General features: G+C 38.1%; 1 protein-coding gene across 1 annotated transcript in view; it reads left to right on the top strand.

The window, feature by feature from the left end:
- The window catches only part of NELL1 (neural EGFL like 1), a 274,747-nt gene that overhangs the window by 64,634 nt on the left and 189,447 nt on the right, over window positions 1-20,666 (top strand). Inside the window, exons 6-11 of the mRNA XM_062494129.1 lie at window positions 149-221; window positions 456-538; window positions 3,870-4,004; window positions 4,840-4,942; window positions 8,314-8,387; window positions 14,449-14,548. Of these exons, the coding sequence (XP_062350113.1) occupies window positions 149-221; window positions 456-538; window positions 3,870-4,004; window positions 4,840-4,942; window positions 8,314-8,387; window positions 14,449-14,548 (568 nt within the window). The remainder of the gene's footprint in view (window positions 1-148; window positions 222-455; window positions 539-3,869; window positions 4,005-4,839; window positions 4,943-8,313; window positions 8,388-14,448; window positions 14,549-20,666) is intronic.

Here is a 20,666-nt window from a genome sequence, read left to right as displayed (position 1 = left end):
ATTTTGTTCATCTTCAATAATTTTCCACACAAGTAGAGTGAGCTGATAATTTTTTGTATCCACTGAAGAAATGACTCGTGAAAGAGCTTGTGCAGATTGAAGTGAATGTTTGTAATCTGTATTACCAGTTTTCTCTTCTTTTGCAAAGGGTGTTATTCAAGATGTGAAAGTCATCTTTATACCTAATGGATATATAACACAGTGTCCTAATCTGAACCGCAGTAAGTAGCAATCTTTTTATTATCTCTATTTTAGATTTTTCATGCAGATTGTTTCTTTGCTTTGAAAATAATACTTGCAGCCTTGTTAATTTTGCACGTGCTGACTTCCAGAAGGCAAAAATTCCATATAAACAGATGCATTTTATGTTCAGATAAATTTAGTATGATAGATTGTTGTTTATTTATGTGTTATTGTGTCTTTCCTTCTCTTCTTTTTAATCTTTCTCTATTGAGCATGCCCAACCTGCAGTGATTTCTTAAGTCTGGTGCAAGGAATCATGGATTTACAAGAACTCTTGGCAAAAATGACTGCAAAAGTAGGTACCTAAGCTTTTTATTTTTTTTTTTTAGTTGCACATTTCCTTCCTTTCCTTCCCTAAGACGAAGATGAAAGTATTTATTCTGTATGCCATTTCTTGTACCATGAAAATTATTCTGAATTGGCACTCTCTGAGAGTAGAGCCAATATTTTTTCTGGCTGTCTGCAGTAGTCTTATGGATATAGCTCCATGGTTGTTCCTTAATAACGTTTCTGTTGTCTGTTTCATTATTTGTAAGATAGTGATAAAATACCCAGAGTCTGACTTTTTGTAAGAAGCCTTAGCTTGGTTTCCTGTTTCATGCTGAAGAATAAATTCAGAAACAAAAGAATTAAATCCCTCAGCAATTCCCTGACCATGTGTTGCTGTCAGAGGGGTGAGGTTTTCCTGTGGGAAGTCCTGTGAGGTCTTCAGGACTGGTGTAGTCTTCTTCCTGGGAATTGAAATGAGGCCCCAAAGTGAAAATTCCTGTGAATCTGCTGACTGTGCTGACTGTGATAGTGCCTTTGATCAATGTTTTTATCAGTCTAAAAGTTAATTCAGCTCCTCGTGATGTGGTGTGTGCGTGTGGTTTTTTTGTTTTGTTTTGTTTTTTTGTTTTTAATTTTTTAAAATTTCTTCTTGTCAACCCCCCCCCCCCAGCTTTGGATCATGAATAAAATGAATGGGAATCTGCAGTGTTGGGGATTTTATTGTTTGTTTGGAATTTTGGAATTTTTCTCTAGGTTCTGCTCCTACAATACATAGGCAACCTCAGTGTTAAGCCAAGGCCCTTCAGCAAGGCTGTGCAGAAGTTTTGGGACAGGAAACTGTGTTTTAGAGAATCTGAACACTTTTCGAGGTTAATGTTGGTGAGCCATCTGGTTTGTGGTAGAGGGCAGTTAATCATCTCTTTTGAAACAGCACTTACCTATTAATTAATTAGATTTAAATGCAGATGCAGCCAACCTGTATATGTGCTTACTATCAGTGTAGTTAATGTAGGAATTTCCAAAATAGGATTTGCATAGTAGTGCTGCTTGTGTAAAAAAATTGTATTTTTTAATGCACTGCCTTCAAATGCTCTTTGCCTTCCCAGTAGGAAAGGAGAAACTGTTTTTTGGAGCATGCGTGCATTATCCTGGAAATCCTCTTACTCAGCTGACATGCTTTGGACAGGCTGGATCTGAATGCAAAATGTGAAGCTTTTAGTTCAGTTTTCTGCTTGTACTGTGAAAGAGAGGCAATTATTTTGAGCCCTGCTGGTGGTATGAGCAAGTTCCAATTATGCAGTGTACTGAGTAACTTGCTTTCTCTGATGTTAATTATATTTTTGCTTGCTAGTGCTTTATGAGAGGAAGCAAAGAGCACAGTATTTGTAGTCAAAGACTGTGTGCTTTCATAAAGTGGTGCTGGCATAATCCTTCATTGCAAATTCATTTTCTGTTAACAGCAGTCCCCTGACTGTTTTGTTGCAGTCGTTTCCTGTTGTCCAGGCAAAATGCATGCAGCAGGAAAGGAAATGAACTTGGTAGACAAATGCAAGTTAAAAAGAGGGGGTCTAGAGGGAAGCGTTCAGGTTTGTATGTGCCTTTGAAGTCCTAGCCACAATAGCCACGAGTTACTAATGTGGGTACAAGTGTACTTTGTGGGGATGATGGATGTCAAGGCTTTGAAGGGCTGTGCAGCTGCCTGCAGAGATCCTGTTTGGCCTGGCAGGTGGTCAGAGAATGGCTTGTTAATGTGCAGGAGCGAGCATCCCTAGCTCCTGGTCCTGTACCAAGAGATGCAGAGCATGAACAAGGTGTTTTGAAAAAGTGGTTTGGTGTCTAGTTGTTGCTTTTAGGCTCCACTCTATCCAGGATTTCAGCTTCTCTCTCAATCTGTGTTTGGTTACAGCTGTATCACAGCACTGAATAGATGAGCAAGTGTTGTTTGCAATTAATGTGTATGTGCAATTTATATATTTATATATTTTAAATGTAATATACATATATTTACAAAATATATATTTTACTTAAATATTTATATAAATTAAAATTATGGAGACTCAGAGCTGGGCTTGCCCAGGAAGGAAGCATCCAGCTACTGGTTTCAGTTTCCAGTAATTTTAGTTGCTGCAGAATGAAAGCAAGAAAGGGAAGTTCCCTCCTGCTTGGGCTGTACTTCTCCTCAGTCTGGTGGGCTCAGGGTGGGACACAGGGCTTGTGTAAGTGGTTCAGCAGAGCACTGTCTATGGCAGATTGTCTCAGAGTGCTATGAAGGGATCATGACTTGTAGCAAGCTAACCACCCTTATGTCCTCTTCCCACCTATGTTTTGTGAAGACAAAGCTTTTAAAAACTAATGAATGCTAGCTTTGGAAACTTACTTTATTTTTGTCGTAATTTGAATTCATTCTGAATCTTTCCAGTAGATATGTTCAATTGATTTAATCTTGTGACCTTAAATAGAGGCTGTATGTCAGGGTGTTAGAATCTGGCTAAAATGTTAATTTGCTGCAGGAGAAAAGGATTGTGTTACATTGCAGCATTCCCCACTTCTGGGCTAGAGTACTGTTAGTTCCTCCTTAAATATAATGGCTAAAATAATTCACGTGGCTCTAACAATCTACTGAAATCAGTCTGGGCATCTTCCTGTGCTTTTTTGAGTGGAATATAACTTCCTTTGGTAAATTCAGCCTCCACTAGGGTGTGCTTTGTATTCAGATGTGTTTGTTACATGAAGACTTCCAGCAGAGAAATTTCTACTGAGTCTTTCCTTGCTGGGAGTCAAAAAGGTTCAAGCTTGACTTTGATTAAAATCAAGAAAAATCAAGCACTTGAGTTCATTTATGGGCTAGGCAATCTGGTTTGTTTACATAATGGGTTTATACAGGCAGGAATACTTTCACGAATCACAAAATTTTCGCTGTAAATTTTGATATGTTTTTCTTTTTAATTTTTTTTTATATTTATTTTGCCAGAAAAATGTTTTTTTTTTTTTTTTTTTTTTTTTTTTAGCAGAGGCTTGTCATCTTTCAGTTATTTGTATGGGCAGGGAAGAAATGCACATATTTACTGCTAAATGCTACACTTGTATTTCGATTGTAACAGCAAGGAGTGTTCAGAGCTAGCCACAAGCCTGGGATTTACTCCAGGACCAGGGTTCCTCCATTGATCATAGTGTGGGATGCCCATGTACTAACTCCATCAAAATCTGAGGAATGGGGTTGGTTTATACCTGCTGATTTCCTTGTTCAGTGTTTTGAAGGTTTTAGTTGGTTTGGCTAAAAATAAATATACTGTTTTTTTGCTTTTAAAAATTGTGTTTGAATTGCAGAAATCTCATTAAGTTACTTTCATTTATAGTTAAATTATGCAGAAACAAGACTGAGTCAATTGGAAGACTGTCACTGTGAGAAGACTTGTCAAGTAAATGGATTGATCTACAGAGACAAAGACTCATGGGTTGAAGATGATCACTGCAGGAATTGCACATGCAAAGTAAGAATTTCTGAAGAGTTTCAAGGATAGGATCTAATGAAAATGTGAAAATGGCCTTTGAATACATAATGTTCACTCTGAGAATTACTATGTTTTTAGTATGCATCTTGTGGCAGCATGGACAACAGAGAGGGAAATGGTAAAATACATAAAATTTTGACATTGCTTATTTGTAAGCTTCATACTTAAAATCTGCTTTCCCTTAACAGTGCTTTCTTGTTTGTTCTAATTATGGCTGGGAGGACTTTGTGGTTTTGGGGTGAAGGGTTGGCATTGTCTGTTTGGCTTGGAATTGTTTTCACTGCAGTAGCTTTTTCAAAAAGAAGACATTATCTTAATGGTATTCATAGATGCTTAGTTGCATCTTGCATGGTAACAACTTGCCGATTCATTTTCAGCATTTATCAGACTGAACAATGCAAGGGACAGAAAGAGAATTAGTATGTAGAACTTGTATCTTTGAAATTATTTGATAAATATCTGAAGAGAGCCTTTGTTTGCTCAGGAAAATAGAAGCCTGATTGTTAAAAAACTCAAAGATTATTGCAGCAGTATACAGAAAGTAGGGCTTACGTTCTTGACTTGTTTTCCATTTAATGTATTTTGCTCTGGGAGTGTGGGGTAAAATCAGTAATATGTATCAAAATACCAAGGACAGTTCACCTTCAGCTGCACTTTGATTCATTTTGTAGCTGCGTGGGATTCAGTCTGTCACTGAAGCATAGGTTCATAATGCAGAATGGTATTTTCCTTTACTTAAACAGTTCTTAGTGCTTTCTGTAAAATACTAATTGCAGCAGCAGTAGTTGAATTTTGTCTTAAAACCATTTCTCAGAGCGGAGTTGTGGAATGCCGAAGGATGTCCTGTCCCCCTCTCGAATGTGCTCCTGATGCTCTCCCCGTGCACGTGGAAAGTCAGTGCTGCAAGGTGTGCAAGGGTGAGTGCATCACACAGACCTCGCTGTTCTGCCTTCTATCTCAGCAGGGTTGAACTTGTCCTGCCAGCAGGCACGTTTTGTAATGATTTTCAGAGGTCCTGGTAATGCAGGTAGCATGAGTCGAAGTGGCAAACGTTATTTAAGAGGAAAATAAATAATTGCTGAGAAATGAAAGAGCATTGCAAATTTCTGAGGTGCTATTTTTACCTATTGTTAATGTAAAATTTTTCATCCTGTTGGGGGCTGGGACGACTGACTTGGTTCCAGTTTGTGTCTCCTCTTGGTGTTGAGGATCATCAAGGCTGTGGTCTGAACTTTCTTTTGTGATGAATAACTAACCAAGCTGTTATATTTTATTCCAAGTTAAAAGGCTGTTCTTTAAAATAAACATGACAGAATATCAGACCCTGGCTTAATATCACTGTGTGGAGCTGTAGTTTGCTGTAATTAATTTCAAAATAAATTAATGAGAAGAAAGAAAAGCTAAGTATGTTTTGTGCTTGGTGTTATCGTCAGCCTTCAGTTCCTTTTTCTGGGAATGAAAGCTGCTAAGTAACATTCGTGGAAGGAATATTCAATATTTGTTACTTTAATAGTAGTACAAGGAACAAAGACAATGTATGTATGAAAATTTTATCTGTATACTAATGCCAGTTGTACCTTAAGAAACACAAATTCTTTCCCCATATCTGTTCTGAAGGATGAGTAAACTTCATGCATGGGCTTTTCAATAATTTATTAGGACTGGGATGTTGAATTATTTTAGGATTTATTAGGAAAATAATCACACTTTTTTAGCATTCTGTCACCTTTCTTCAGTCATTGAATTCATAAGTTCCATGCACAAATAGCCTTTAGCTGTGGTTTTGCACTTGCTCTTGTTTCTCACGTGATCTCCTTTGTCTCAGCTGTATGTCAGTGTGAGTATTCTGCATAATAAAAGATGTTCGTGGACAGAGTACTTGGGTGGTAAAGTGCCCATGCTGGCCTGTATTTTTTTTTGTCTCAAAATATTTTTGTTTAAAGCACTGAAAGTCTAGGAAGTTCTTTCATGAAACTGGATGTATGCGCAAGAGTCAAAATCTGACACAGAGAAATTGCAAGGCACAAAATTGTAGATTCAGTGTATATCCTCGTAAGTAAACTGTTCCTGTTACTTCTAATGGGAAGATGAACAATCAAACTTGCCTTTTGTCAGTGATTGGCACAAACTTGACTTGTTATTCTGACAAGAACTCAGCATGTCAGTCAATGGGGAAGAGACGTATGGAAGTTGATTGAAATTGATTGTAAATGCCAGCTCCTTGACAAAATGATGTGCTAGGACCACAGTTAGTCACCTCTAGGTAGAGAGTAGTAATTGCAGAGGTTTTCCAAAGAGCTGCACTGCAGGTGTTATTTTCTCTGTGCTTTTTCTATTTAGCTCTGATAGAACCATCAGTTGTAATTTTCTGTCTCTAGGGATTATTGAATGGCTGGGTTATTGAACACTTTCCCATCTTAGCTAAGGGTTAATGAACAAAGCTCTAATGTCTGATATGTTATGGGGTTTAGGCAGTTGAATTTTGATCCCTGCCACCTTGTGTTAGCATTTAAAATAATATTTGGCAAAAGACTATAATTTTGTTTTAAATATCATTTTTCTGAATCGTACATTAATTTGCTTTCCGGTGTGTCCATTCTTTTGTTAGAAGCAGTTGTGTCAGGGGAAAAGAAAAAGGAGATTTCTCTAGTTCAAATTCTCCTAAAAATAGTTACTGGGATTCCTAATTTAAATGAGGCTTCCGCATCTGAAGTTTTCTTCAGAAGTGAGATCACAAGAAGTCAGGCTTAAAACTAGGGCAGCTTTTAAAAAACAAAGAAAACTAGGATACCAAAAGGAAGAAGCCTGTTTTTAAATGCTTTAGTGATGATGAAAATTGAGTTATCCTGAAAATCTTAAGTTTTTTTTTGTTTGTTTGTTTTTTTTTTTAAGAAATGAGCATTTTTCACAAAGAGTCATTGAGTCATTAGAAGCAAACCTATGTCTGAAAATTCATGAAGATTGACCTAGCAGTCTCTTCTGCTTAAAATTTGGGAATCAGTCTGGCTATGACAGTTGCTGCTGTGGAAATATTGGCATCACCTGTAAAGGGGACACACTTGCACCTGTGAGTGCTTCCCTTACCTGGGCACTCAGGAGGGAAATTTAGGTAAAACAGTCCTAGATAGTGTCTTTTGAGAGCAGACTACTCTGAACACTTGCACTATGCTTGTGGCTTGACTCTGCAAAACTCTAAAGTGCTATTCAATTGCAACATAGGATTTACACCTTTTAGCTTTCCTTTCAGTGTCACAGGTCAGGCTTTTACTGGCCAAGTACAAAAAGAGCTGAAATGCCACAGCAGAAGGTTATTTTATCAGTGTTTAGCATTGATCTGCTTTGTAATGTAGGGTGCTTTTGTAGTGGATACTTGATTTGTGTGAGATTGTAACAGTCCAGCTGTTCTCTTTAATTGATGGGTTTACTGTCCTTCTCTGGAATTGGAATTTAGACGTGCACCTGCATGGGGACTGTGATAGTTCTGGTCATAACTGAGCAAGCTGTTTGCTGCTGTGGCCCTGATGCACGTTGCCTTCTTCATGGTGGCAGTAGTCCCAAGCTAGGTGGCTTTGCTGTGAAGTGAGTGAGGAGTGTTCCAGTCTGTTGGTTCATTTGTGGCAGCACTTGTCTTTAGCAGAAGGGTCAAAACTTCAGACAAGAAATCTGTAGTGGGAGTTCTCAGTTTCCTGGGAAAATCTTGCATATTTCATGTGTTCTTGAAGGATGGTTTCCTGAAATAGTTTTTTGCAGTTTGTTGATTCAGTATGGTCATTCACTGCATCTAATCTGTTCATGGAGTCTTCCAGCAAGTTGAAGAATTCACCTCTGTGCCCACAAAAAATGTGAAGGCTTAATTGAAATCTGTGCTTACATTATTCTCGTGATGAATGGGACTCTAGTAAACATCTCCAGTTCTTGAAGCGAGTCATGAGGACCTCTAGTAACACAAATACTGTAGCTACTCTACACAGTGTCAGTAGTGAAAATATTTTCTATTGAATGATAGGTTATTTAGTCCAGGACGTACTATTTATGATCCTATTCCCTCTCCTTAGTATGGGTAAAGAGGCTACTTTCTCTTAAAATGAATTTATAGTTTGTTTCTTTGTTTGTAATTATAGTTGATACTGATTGCTGATGAAAGAAAATTGCATCATGTTTTTATTGTATTAATATTTTTTCTGTGTATGTGAATACTGGTTTTACTTCTATGTTATACCTTGCATTTATTTGCTGCTTAGATATTGATTTATTAATTTTTAATCTCCCTCCTTCTCTTGAATTACAGCCAAGTGTATCTATGGAGGCAAAGTGCTAGCAGAAGGTCAACGAGTATTAACCAAGAGCTGCAGGGAATGTCGAGTAAGTTTCAGTTGTATAAACCTGTCCTGATTTTAAATGTATCTGTGGTGTTCAGAAGTGACAGTGAAAAGTTAGTGCATTTCTTTAGGCTTCCTTCATGCAAATGTGACATCTGTTGTCTTGAAAAAGGTGACCTTGAAGTCACTGAAAGCCACAAATATGAAAACAAGGCAGGAATACGACCCTTGCAGGATAAGAAAAATATGAGCAAAATTATTTGGAAGAATGTTTTCTCTTATCTCTGCTTTCATGAGCTTTAGGAAAAATAAGAGTCTCTTGAGCAAATTACTTATTTCAGACAATTTGCTAAAATTTGAGGCAACCTTCTTGTTATATTGTGTGTTACTCTGTATTTCCCATAGTATTGTTCAAACTATATATCGTTCTTCTAATAATTGAGGTAAATTAGAGAGTGCTGGAGTGGATGGAGCTCTTTCTTGGCAAATTCATGACATTTGGACCGTGGCAGTCAGTATTTAAGAACAAAGGTGAATGGAGGCTGTGTTTGATCCATTCAGGGAAAGTTGGTGAATGTGCATTGGAAAAGATTGCAGTGATCTGGTTATTGTTGTGCTTGGAGCTGAGTGTACAGAGTAGCAATTGTATTTTCACTAATGGAAATGGACAATAACTGGTTGCAGATGTTGTGAAAACAGCTTGTTATACAGAATTACTTAGCTATTGTTGCTGTTGAGCTGTATGGGGTGCTCAACACTGTGTATACAAATATATGGGGAAGGTCATTGCCTTGATGCCAGAATGTTTATTTGAGAATGGTAGTACATGTATAAGGTAAGAACAGGAGTATTTTCATGTTAAAGTGAAACCAGAGATCTGAATTATGTCTGTGGAACTTCTCTGTGCTATAAATAAGAGTGTTATATTCATCATTAGGAGTATGATAATGCATTCATGAAGATTAAAAGCAAATACCAACCATCAAATATCTGTCATTAGGAATGAGTAAAGTAATGAAAACCGCTTTGGTATTTTGCTTATTGTTACAAGGAAAATGATATGGCAGTGTTAACTGCAGTAACATTGCAGTTGGTAATTGCATCTTAATTTGACAGCACTGATAAATATTCAAAATGGCATCTGTGAAAGAGGCACCATAAAAAATGCATGATGCATGCCTTCACAGAAACCACAACAAACTGAAGTTCTTTCTCCAACTGTGCTTCAACAAGATATTAAACCTCACTGGCCTGGGGAGAGTTTTTTAAGAGGGTGTTTGCATCACTTTCTGTGGGCTGGTGTGTCTCCATGCAGGAGGTTCATTCACTATATCTTCAGCATGACCTCCTTGTCTACTGCCTCAGCTAGGCATGCTCACTCACTGAAGGATGAATGGTGATGAGTCAAACTGTGGCTGTGTCATTGTTTTCTGTCCTGTGTGGAAAAGATGTTGTGTAAGTAAAGGAGGGACTTTGTCACAGGGGAGGGTCCTACAAAATTTAATATGGTTTAATTTCCCAGACTTGAAAAACTGCCATCAAGTTTCAAAAGCTGCTGATCCATGAAGGAATACAGTGGAGGGTACACATCTATTGTCAGTGTAATAGTGTTAATAAAAATGACTTAAAAATCTTCATGTCTGTAAAGGAGAATATATTTATAAGTGGGGTAATGTCAAAAAGCTTAAGATGAAATTTCACATTGCTATTTTTATTTGAGGATAGATTCCTTATTCTTTGCATATGTACTGATCCAAACTTAAGAGGCTTTTATTTTTTATTATTTTTCCATCTTACAAAAAGCAGTACTGATGGATCCACCTAGATCGAAGATGTTCTTTATCAGGCTGAGGGACCTTTTTTAATTTTTCAAAACTAATCCAGACTAAAAATATTTATCATGCACATCCTCTTAACCATAAGCACAGATGTTATTCATGAACAACCATTCCCAGCTGGAATCCTGCCCACAAACACTCTTTAGATGAATCTACAACGACAAAAATGAGCGCACAGGTATTTTTAACAATCACAGAACAGTTCAGGTTGGAAGGGACCTCTGGAGGTCATTTTGTCCAGCTGTCTTGCTTCAGCAGGGTTACCTGGAGCCAGTTGCCCAGGGCCATATCCAGATGGCTTTTGAATATCTCCAAGGATGGAGACTCCACAGCTTCCCTGGGCAGCCTCGCACTGCAGGAGTGTTTCCTGATGTTCAGATGGGCCCTGCTGTGTTTCAGTTCGTGCCCGTGGGCCCTGGTCCTGTCACTGGGCACTGCTGAGAAGAGCCTGGCTCCATCCTCTTGGCATTTTGCCTTTGGGTATTGTATGTGTCTGTAGGATCCCCTCCGAGCCTTCTCCTCTCCAGGCTAAACAGCCCAGCTCTCTCAGCCTTTCCTCCTGTGAGATGCTCCAGTCTATTATTTATCCTCGTGCTCCATGGCTGATCTCTCTCCAGCTGTTCATCTCTCTCTTGTGCTGGGAAGGCCATAAAATACAAGTGTGTATGAGCTTGTGTTAACTGCATTTTTCTGCATTCAATAAATGTTTGATTTTTTTGTTTGTTGGTTTGTTTAGGGTTGTTTTTTTTTTTTTTTCTTTTTGGGTTTCACCAGTATGGTGATGTGGGCCATTTTCCATGTCAGTGGAAAAAATTTTATAACTTCTGTTGGAGTGGGAATTTGCAGTTAATCACCTGCCTGTGAACATGATGCCTGTTCATAAACAGATGACATGCTCGAAAGGAGAGGGTGCAAAAATAAATGCCTCTTCATTAGTGCTGAGAGCAGGCAGTCACAGTGTGCCATACAAAATGGACAGGGCCCACAGCTTTCAGGAAGGTTGACTAAAAGTTTTTTATAAAGACAAGGAATGAGGTGCTTCTTAAGAGTGACAACTAAGGCTGCTGTTTGAAACTATCCTAAGAGACTGTTCAGTAACAGCTTGTTGTGGCTCAGGAATGATATTCCCAGATGTGGTGCTCTCACTGAAGCTACATCCCTGTGTGGGATGGAAAGGAGAATTGGAGGCACAAAAGGTAAAGATCACGGGTTGAGATAAGAAAAAATTACTGGAATCAGCAAGGAATAAGAAAATAAGCAGTAACAGCAACAATACTAATGACAAAGGTTACGAGGAAGAGGTGGTTGACTCACAGGGAACAACAATACCCAGCTGCTCCCTCTTGACCCCACCAGCCCAACCTAGAGAGAGATGGTGTAAAACAGCCTCCTGTCCTGGCCATGCCCCTCGTGGTTACTGCAGCCCTGTCATGTCTGCAACGAGGCCACAGATAAATTCAGACAGGAAAAAACACCCCACCAAAATAGCCTTATCTGAAATCTTGCTATCAATTTTCAAAGCTGATCATGTGAGATGAGTTGTTTGTTGTTCAGATTTTCATTACATGTCACTGATTAGGCTTACATCCAATCCTTTTTTTATGTACTTACCTTAGTAATTACGAGAAATTTAATTACCTTGTTGTAAATTTTTGACTCCAGATATCATTCTTTATGAATTCTATGTCACAACTGAAGCTTGATATATTTATTCCAGAAAAAGAATGTCTTTTTGACATCTATTTCTGTTCACATTCTGTGACTGTTACATATGTGAATTGAATATAAAAAGCAGTAATTTTTCTAAGGCTGCCTGAAGCAATAATTCTGAAGAGTGAACTCTTCTTACTTATCTCAGTGGATAAAATCTGAAATCTGATGATGATAATTCTTATAATTGGATCTCTACTAGTTTATAACAAATTAATTTTAACCCAAAGTATGTTCAACGTGAAAATGTTTTAATTGTTTTAAAACTTAATTACAAACAAGTTTAATTTGTTTTCCCAATATGAAAATTCTGCGGAAAATAGAAAACTTAAGGAAATAAAATCTGTTATGAAATTAATGGAATTCTCAATTTGTGTTCTTTAATCTCCTTGTGAGTCACTATGGAAGCAGTGAGTTTGGAATAAATTTGTCTTTAGCTTTTTGACTCATCCTGACACTCATTTGACTTTCACACCATTTCTGGCCATATTTTCCTGGCCAGATTTATTGTCAGTCAACACTTTTTGTCTGTATGCTGACATACTTTACTCTTCTCTGCTGTAATTGTCCTGTCTGAGCTTAAATAGGCAATGAGTTACAGCCAGAGCTTTTCTAGCTGGTTGTTTGATAACATGATAGTAAGTGATGGCTCCATGTCTGGTTCTTTTATCACATTTGATCCTGCAGTTGCACAGACAACCGTGGGGGATTCCTCCCTTTCCCTTGTGGAAGTGAGATCAGGAGGAGACCTAATGCCTCCATTAACTTCTCTGTTCTTGTGGGCACTTGCTCTGATGTGTACCCTCTGTGCTGCTGTAAGCAGCTGTGTTTTCCTACAAAAAATAAGAAAAGCAGATGCCTGGGAGGTTTTTTTAGCAATAGTTCTCAGGACAGCAAGTGGTGCAACTTGCCAGCAAAGGCAATTGGCCCTTCTTAGCCTTAAGATTGCAATGTCAGGGGCAGTGGTGGGCAGTGATTGCAGAATGGTCAGATTTGCATTCCCTGGGTCAGCTGCACTTCTCAGCTCCAAGTCCTGCAAGCTGCTGGGCACCTCAGGCACATCAGCTGTGCCTTGTAGACTCAGCAGGCATTTCCTGAGTCTGCAGGGCAGCTCAGTGTTGTGAGAGCTCCTTCTGGAGCCTGGAGGGACTGAGCTGAATTGGTGTGGGGAGGGGAAGTGGCTGATGACCAGCAAAGGTTTACCTGTGCACCTGAGCCAGTGCTTTGGCGTGGTGTGGCACAGTGTTGTGTAGATATGAAAGCAAGCTTCTGCACTGAAGTGCTTACTCATACTGGGTGGACTCACAGGTCATTTCAATATCCTCTGTTCAAAGTCACGTTATCTGGTCCCTCAGATGATGAGAATGATGCCTTTAATGAGGCTTTGTCTATTTTTTGGTATTGGTTTTCCTCTGCTTTCCTAGCCCTGGATATGTTTAGATAATATTTTTAAACTTGTCTCTGCAATCATGATAGCTGGAAAATGAAATTTCTTCATTTGAGGAAAGCAGAAATTCTTATCCCACGTTTTTCTTCTGCCATCTGAGATGTCATGAAAAATATTCTGGAAAGAGTGGGGACTAGATTGATGTTAAAAAGGTGTTCTGGCAGCATAGCAGGCTGCCTGCTTTCTTCATGGAGTTTCATAGCTTGGAAAATGAGATTGCTTAGGTGTAGATAGTCCTGTGGGGTAGTTACTGTAGTTCCTGCTGAGCAAAAATCCTAGCTGTGAATTTCTGCTCTACTTGCCAGTTCTCAGTGATGGCATAGCTGCAGAAAGGGTTCTGAACAAGTAAATTATGCTATGAAGAAGGCTGGAGGGGGGAGGGGGTAAGGTAAAAGACAAGGCTATTTTGGGGCAAGATTTTAAGAAACAATGAACTAAAGTGCTGGAGAGCTGTTTGGTCTGGAATTGTAGTGAGGCTGATTTGCTGGATGGGAAGAAGTTGGAGTAAAATCTGGTGAAGAAAGAATCTCCTCATGAAGGCTCTGTGTCTGTGGTTATAGAAAGCTTCTACCAGCATCTAGACCTCCAATCACAGTCTTGTTCTAAATCTAGAAATCAAAATCATAGAAATGTCTTTGGCTTGATTTTACACAGCAGTTTTACAGGGATCTGTCAAGATGAGTTTTCTTCTCTGAAGGACCTAACTTTGGAAATAAGGGGATCAGTAATTCTAAAGAACAGACTCTTGTAATTGGACTCGACAGAACAACACAACACTTGAAAATACTGGTCTTGCTGTGTGAATTTGACTTGAATAATTTATCAGTGAAGCATTTGGACTGTGAAATGAGAGGAATAAAGCGCAGATTTGCAGAAAGCAGGAAGACTGTCTTTAACCTGGAATGAAATCCTTTACTTCCTTCAAATATTTGAAAAGAAGACAACTATACTTTGAGACTACATATTTGGTAAATTTAACTTGCTTCTTGCTAGTTTACTAGTGTTATTGCTGGAGATTGCTAGTGCTGTGGATGGAAAAGTACGTGATCCTTGCCCCACTGCATGTGTTTTTACCAATGTAATTTTTTAAAAATGTTGTTTATTTTCAGAATGGAGTTTTAGTAAAAGTAACAGAGACTTGTCCACCACTGAACTGCTCAGAAAAAGATCACGTTCTTCCAGAGAACCAGTGTTGCAGTGTTTGTAGAGGTAAGCCAGTTTGAGAGGAATGTAAGTTTTTGGTTTGAGAGGGGGATACATTGAAAGGAGCAATTCCTTTTGAATGAGATATTAAGTATCTCTATAAGCCTGCTTCTAATAACAGTCTGTGATACTCCTTTGGTTAGAAGACTTACCAGATATAAAGCTGTAACTGCTCTGAATTAGGCAGGAGGAGGGAGAAAAGGAAGAGCTGGGGGAGAAAGGAACCGATATCTCCTAAAAATTCCTTTTAAAAGGATGTTGTATTTGAAAAAGAAATATATTTGGTTGCTAAAACTTGCAACTGCAGGGTTTTGAAAGTGTTTTTTTTTTAAGGTCTCTGTTTTAAAATCATGAAAATAACGCTAAGATTCTAGTTTGGATATTAGGAAGTTGATTTAGATCTGAGCGCTCTCAGGACTAATTTATGAATTAAGGAAAAGAAAATAAAATCAATTAAAAACAAAATTTAAAAAATTAACACTAGAGCCCAGAACCTCATTTTTCCTCCTTCCAGTGGATGTTGAGATGCAGGTTCCTTTCAGCCCTGTTGAGTCCTGGTTGTAGACTGGACCAGACTGAACAGGCAATAACTAAAATCTTAATTGGGGAAATCCCTTTAAAGGAGGAATCTGCAGGTATCACAAGGTTAAGAAACTTCAACAGGCTTTCTTCTTAAAATGTGTTCTGATCAGTGAGTTGCTGGGTGAATAATCACTCCCTATGTATTGCACCTCTCATCTCTGAGCTTAAGGGGAGCCTGGTCTCTCAGGACTCACATGTCAGCCTTTAGTGATGCACTTGAGAAATTCAAGCAAGAGGTGTGCCAAATGAGCATTAGGCACATGCAGGTTTAGAGATGGTTATTGAGGTCTGCTGGAATGTATCTTGCCTGCCTGTGTAAATTCCTCCAGTGCCATTGCAGATGGTGATGAAGGGGCTCTGAATCTCTCAGTCTGCCAGTAAATATTAATTAGTAAATTTGCATGGTTAAATATTTACTTAGGCCTTGAACTTAAAATTACATGCATGTGATTGCAGGGACCAGCATGTTTGAGACTCCCTGTTGGGTCATGGTCTAAGAATATACACATTAATTTTTTTTTTTGCAGTTTCTAGAAACATCTGCAACTATTTAGGCAAGCAGTAAATGTTGCTTCTCTGTCCCTCAGAGGGCTGGATGTCTTAATGATACTTCTTAACAGATGGCCCAGTTTGATGTAGTGCAGTACTGAAAAAAATATATTCATTACTTAAAAGGTTTAGAAATATGAAAGCTTCAAAGTTGATGGAAGATAAGTTCTATAATTATTCACTTCCATATTATTGTTAGTGATAGGTACTCTTTTTAGATATTCATCCCCAAACTGGCTTCATTATTTATAATATGAGATGAATATGTATATTTCTGTGATCCCTAGAAGCAAGGGAAGGAATTGCATTTTCCCTTCCTAGGAATTCTGGTACGTGATGGTTTCAATTCAAAACATTAAACTTTCACTTCAGTTCTGCTTTAGCTGACTGCTAAAACAGTACCTCCTCATTTTGTATTTCATCATGGCTTATAAAAATTCTTTTGAAAATGATGCCTAAAGAGATGATTAATTTTGTCAAGTTTACAAAGGCATAAATTCAATTTAGCACTCCGAAGTTGCTTTTTATACCTTGCAGTAGAATATATGCTGCTTGACACTTTTGTTTCAGTTGCATGCAACCCATGCAACTCCAAGTGTAGTATATAATTTTACCGTGTGCCGTTGTTAAAAGTGGATGTTTATTAATAATTCCATAAATTATATGGGTTTTATCAAGCAAACAGCTGGTCTCTGATATGGCAAGCAGTCCACAGTTTCTGATCCTGTCCCGTGCCAACATATCCTTTACTGGGAAACGATAGATTGCTTCTCTTGGTTGCAAAACTGACTTCTTTCAGAGGCTATGTTCAGCTTCTTTTTTTGTCCAAGCCAAAGTAGTAAGGAAGACATATTGCAATAATTGCTGTCCTGAATAAGCAAAATTATTTGTTGGAAGGGCCACATGGATCATTTGGACAGCATATGCAAATTTCACATTATATCTGTGATGATGCAGGTAATTTGTTGCATTTGCCCTTAGCTAAGCGTTAAATTTTTCAACAGAATATTTAGCAAGCATTTACTAGCAATGTTAAATAAGAGCATTATTTCTGTGTTAAGTTTATCAGTGCATGTTACTGGCTGTTAGGTTCTGTGCTTTGCAGCATTTTGTGTTGTTTCTAGTATTTGTAGTTGTGGAAACAGAAGACTTCTACTGAATTTCATGTTCTGTAGAATTACAGAATATATTTGCTGAGTTGGGCGAGGCTGACAGGTTTGCACCTCATGCTTTTCTAGCTGCAGCAAAGGAATTTCCATTGAATGAAAGGATAAATATGAGGGGATCAACAGAAGGAAAGAAAACTGCAGAGAAATACAAAATCTTCATGATGCTGTGGTTTGAGACTGTGCCCTGCTCGGCCATCTCTGGTAGTACTTACCACAATAATAGATGAGTGCCATAGGTTATAAAGGGTAAAACATAAATCTGGGGTGTTTATAGAGATGAAAATTGTGAGTCAGCAAAGAAGAGTTGAACACTGTTATGTGCAGAGCTGGTGGGCTTCCTAGATGGTCATTATTGTTTGTAAATGGTAGGAAAAATAAAGACAGCAGATAATGCCTGCTCTTCTTCAGCTTGCTACATGAGTTTATAGGATAGCAGAAGGTAATGGTATATTGCTAAGAGGCAATTTCTAGATTTCAGGGAAGTGGTTGTGTGAGGTGTACAGCAAGGTGAGAGTAGTACAGAACTCTGCTTTAAAATGACAGTTTATTTTTGTGATTTCATGTACTGAATGCATAAATGGACCTCACCACATCTGTATATGGGATCTATCCTTGACTGTTATGTAGAATATATCCAGTTTTATCTTTCCTCTCTGTGCTTTAATATAAATGTCTGCTTAAACTATGTGGCCACGTCATATTTTCCAGCAGGACAATGTGGTCTTATTAAACTGTCTTTTAGGCTTACAGAAAATTTAATTAATTTTCAAGTTTCACAGAGAATGGTGTCACAAAATGCATTTTTTTACTACTTTTGAGAATCATTCATTTTTTACAGCATGCCTGCTACATTTTTTATAGCCTAGGGACAAAACTAATACAAAAAACAGTGTCATGAAAGTGTTTTATTGTTCCCTTTAGCTGTTTTTCTCCTTGCCAAAGACAGTGTATAATTTTGAAAGAGTGGATTTTTTTTCTCTTTTGCATGAGTGATTCAAATAAAATTTCATGAGAGAATTTTTATGTTGTTATGCTCCCAAGTTTAAATACGTAAAAATAGCCTTAACAGCCTTAGCAACTTCAGATGTGCTCCTCTTAAAAGTGTGATGAAATAATGAAGTACTGAGAGTGGTTTTGTTTTTAGAGAAAATAATAATAATTTGCTGTCCTGCAGTATGGTGGGACTTCTGGATTTAGATTGCCAGCTGACACCCATTAGGAGGAAAGGGAGACTCTTATTGATGATGTGAAGTGTAAATTTTAAAGCAGGGAGCAGCATTTAAATCTAAAACTGGGGCTTTTGCCACCCTTGCTGGTGCTGCTTTGTTTTGTTCTGGGAAGGTTTTCAGTCTTCAGTTAGAGGGTGAGAAGGCTCTTCAGTTGTGCATGTTTCTCATCTCTTCCTGCCTGGCTGTGAAACTGAGATTTGACTCTCCAAAAATTGTGGTTTTTCCCATTTATTGCTGTGAGGTAGGAGTAATTTCAAGGTTTTAGATTTATTAAGATTTAATGGCAGTTGATAAATACGAATTTGTTTAATTCTAAACATAGTTGTAGCATTACTTAGGATTTAGAAGAGCTTTCTGTTTGAAAAAAGGAAGAAGAAATATTTTTAAGCTTGTTAGCCTGTGTAGTTGCCATTATTCTACTGCATACAGATAAGCACTGTGTAATAAGCTCTGCATTTATGGAGCAGCTTGAAAGAATGTATGAAGTTGCTGTTTTATGTCAGACCACTAAGTTCTGGCACCACAGTCTCTTAAGGTGTAAAAGCTGCTGTTCAAAGTGTTGCTTTGCATATGACTCATTAAAAACTGATTCAGATCATGGAAAGGCATAATTGGTAATGCAAATTTTAACACTCTTCTATGACTTCTTTCTCAGATTTACTTTACGTATTTCTATTGTAACTGTGGGGTTAAATCCTGACAGTAGAAAAGATTTTGAGGTTGAAACTGCCTTGCACTTTTGAACATTGCTAGTGTTCTTTAACAGAGGCATTACGGCAATTTTTGGTTTTATATCAAGAAATCTCTGAATGTGAAACAGTGAAATGGAGGATATTTTGAACAGCAAGAGAACAGGGGTTTTACAGTTTATGATGTGAACAACTAAGGCTCTTGTAAGAAACCCAGGAAACTGTACAGAAGTTACAAGGAAACCCTCAGAAACAAGGAGAGGCACATTAGTGTTGGCTGTGAAAAAGGTAGAAAGAGATACACATCTAAAGCTTATTGATTGCAGCTGTAGTCTTGAAGGAGTTCTTGCATTTTACAATCAATAATTAAGCCCAATTACCAAGTACGTTAGGTATGAAACAAACTGGATGGCAGCACAAAACAGCTTAGTGTGCTGCTCTGCAAACGCAGGTTCTGCGAATCGCGACTTGGAAGACGCTGCTTGGAAAACTAAGAGCAATGCTCAGGTGTTCCATAATGGAATAAATTTTTGATTTGAGCTATCTGAGTTGGGGCCGCTGAGGCCTAGCCAGTCTGATCCTGTAGAAATGGTAGTTTTATGGCTGCTAGGATGTGTCTGGTTCTTTTACTAATTCTTGGTACATTTATTAATGGTCGTTCTAAAGTCTGAATGAAGGAATAGAAAGCAACCTATTATTTCTTAAGAAAAAGATGGAGCAAACACATTTCAGCAGCCTTTAGAAAGGAAGTGAGTAATGTTATCAGAAATGTTTGGGGAACGAACAGAGGTCATCAGGCCCATCAAAAATCTAAACACACTCTTCAGTATTTAATTCCCCTGGTAGTATCTAATTGTGTTTTGAATAACTTTGAAGGGCTGTTGTGCACATTTATGATTGTGTGTATGCACAGGAAAAATAATTTCTGGCATCTGTTTGGAATGCATTCATCTGTAATTTTAATTCATACTTGCCTTGTCATCACTGCTGGCCTGAAATTAGTTAAGATTATCAGAACTGTTTAAGATTTTCTGTGGTTTTGTTAAATCCCCTCCAATTGTCTGCTTGCTGAGATGTGATGATTCCATTTTAAGCATTCTTATATTTAGAGAGGAGTTGACTCTCTCAGATGAGAGTTTGCTGAATATTCTGAATGAGCTGCTATTTTGGCTGGGCAGTGGGGATGCCCTCTGCCATCTCCCACCCATCCGAGATTTAGAGATCCCATTGCAGTATCAGCAGGTGGTTTTAGCATCTCTGTAGGCGTCTTTAAGGAAACCTGTGATCCATTTCACACCAAAGAATTAATAAAAATCAGATATTTGGCTCCAAAGCTCCAGCTGGGTAGAATGGAGACCAATGTCTTAAGAAATCCAAGAACCACAATTCCTTGATATGCATCTTTTGGCTCTTTTGAGGTGCTAATTTTGCATTTTTACTGCTGCTGTTCCATAAAAAAAAAAAAAAGGTACTTCTGGAAATATCTCTGATCCAAGCAATGGTGTACTTTTTCTGACAGAGGCACAGTGAACCCCTTGCTCTTCTGTTCTATCAAGTATGTTTTTTTTCCTGCTGGTTAACCTTAAATTACAGTTGTTTTGTAAGAGCTTGGCAGTGTAAAATGTTGTAGCACCATGTGTGCTCTTAACAGGAATGGCTTCCACTATCCACTTAGAGGGGTATTGAACAAGTTTGCTGAAATGCTATGGGAAAGTAAAGTGGAGTCACTTCTAGGCAGCAGTTTTAACAGATAGGAAACTGTGTTTCACAGATCTTTTGCAATAATGAATGCCAAGACAATCTAGAGATGTAGTAGATGTTCTGTGATTGTGTATTCCTAATGGCAGGATAAAAATTCAATGTCCTTTAGAGCCTTTATTTTCTCAATTTACAGACCCGGAGTTAC

The sequence above is a fragment of the Cinclus cinclus genome, chromosome 6 (assembly GCF_963662255.1).
Source record: "Cinclus cinclus chromosome 6, bCinCin1.1, whole genome shotgun sequence".
NCBI classification, from domain to species: Eukaryota; Metazoa; Chordata; class Aves; order Passeriformes; family Cinclidae; genus Cinclus; species Cinclus cinclus.
The sequence above is the reverse complement of the archived record's forward strand: the minus strand, read 5'-3'. Positions and strand labels throughout refer to the sequence as shown.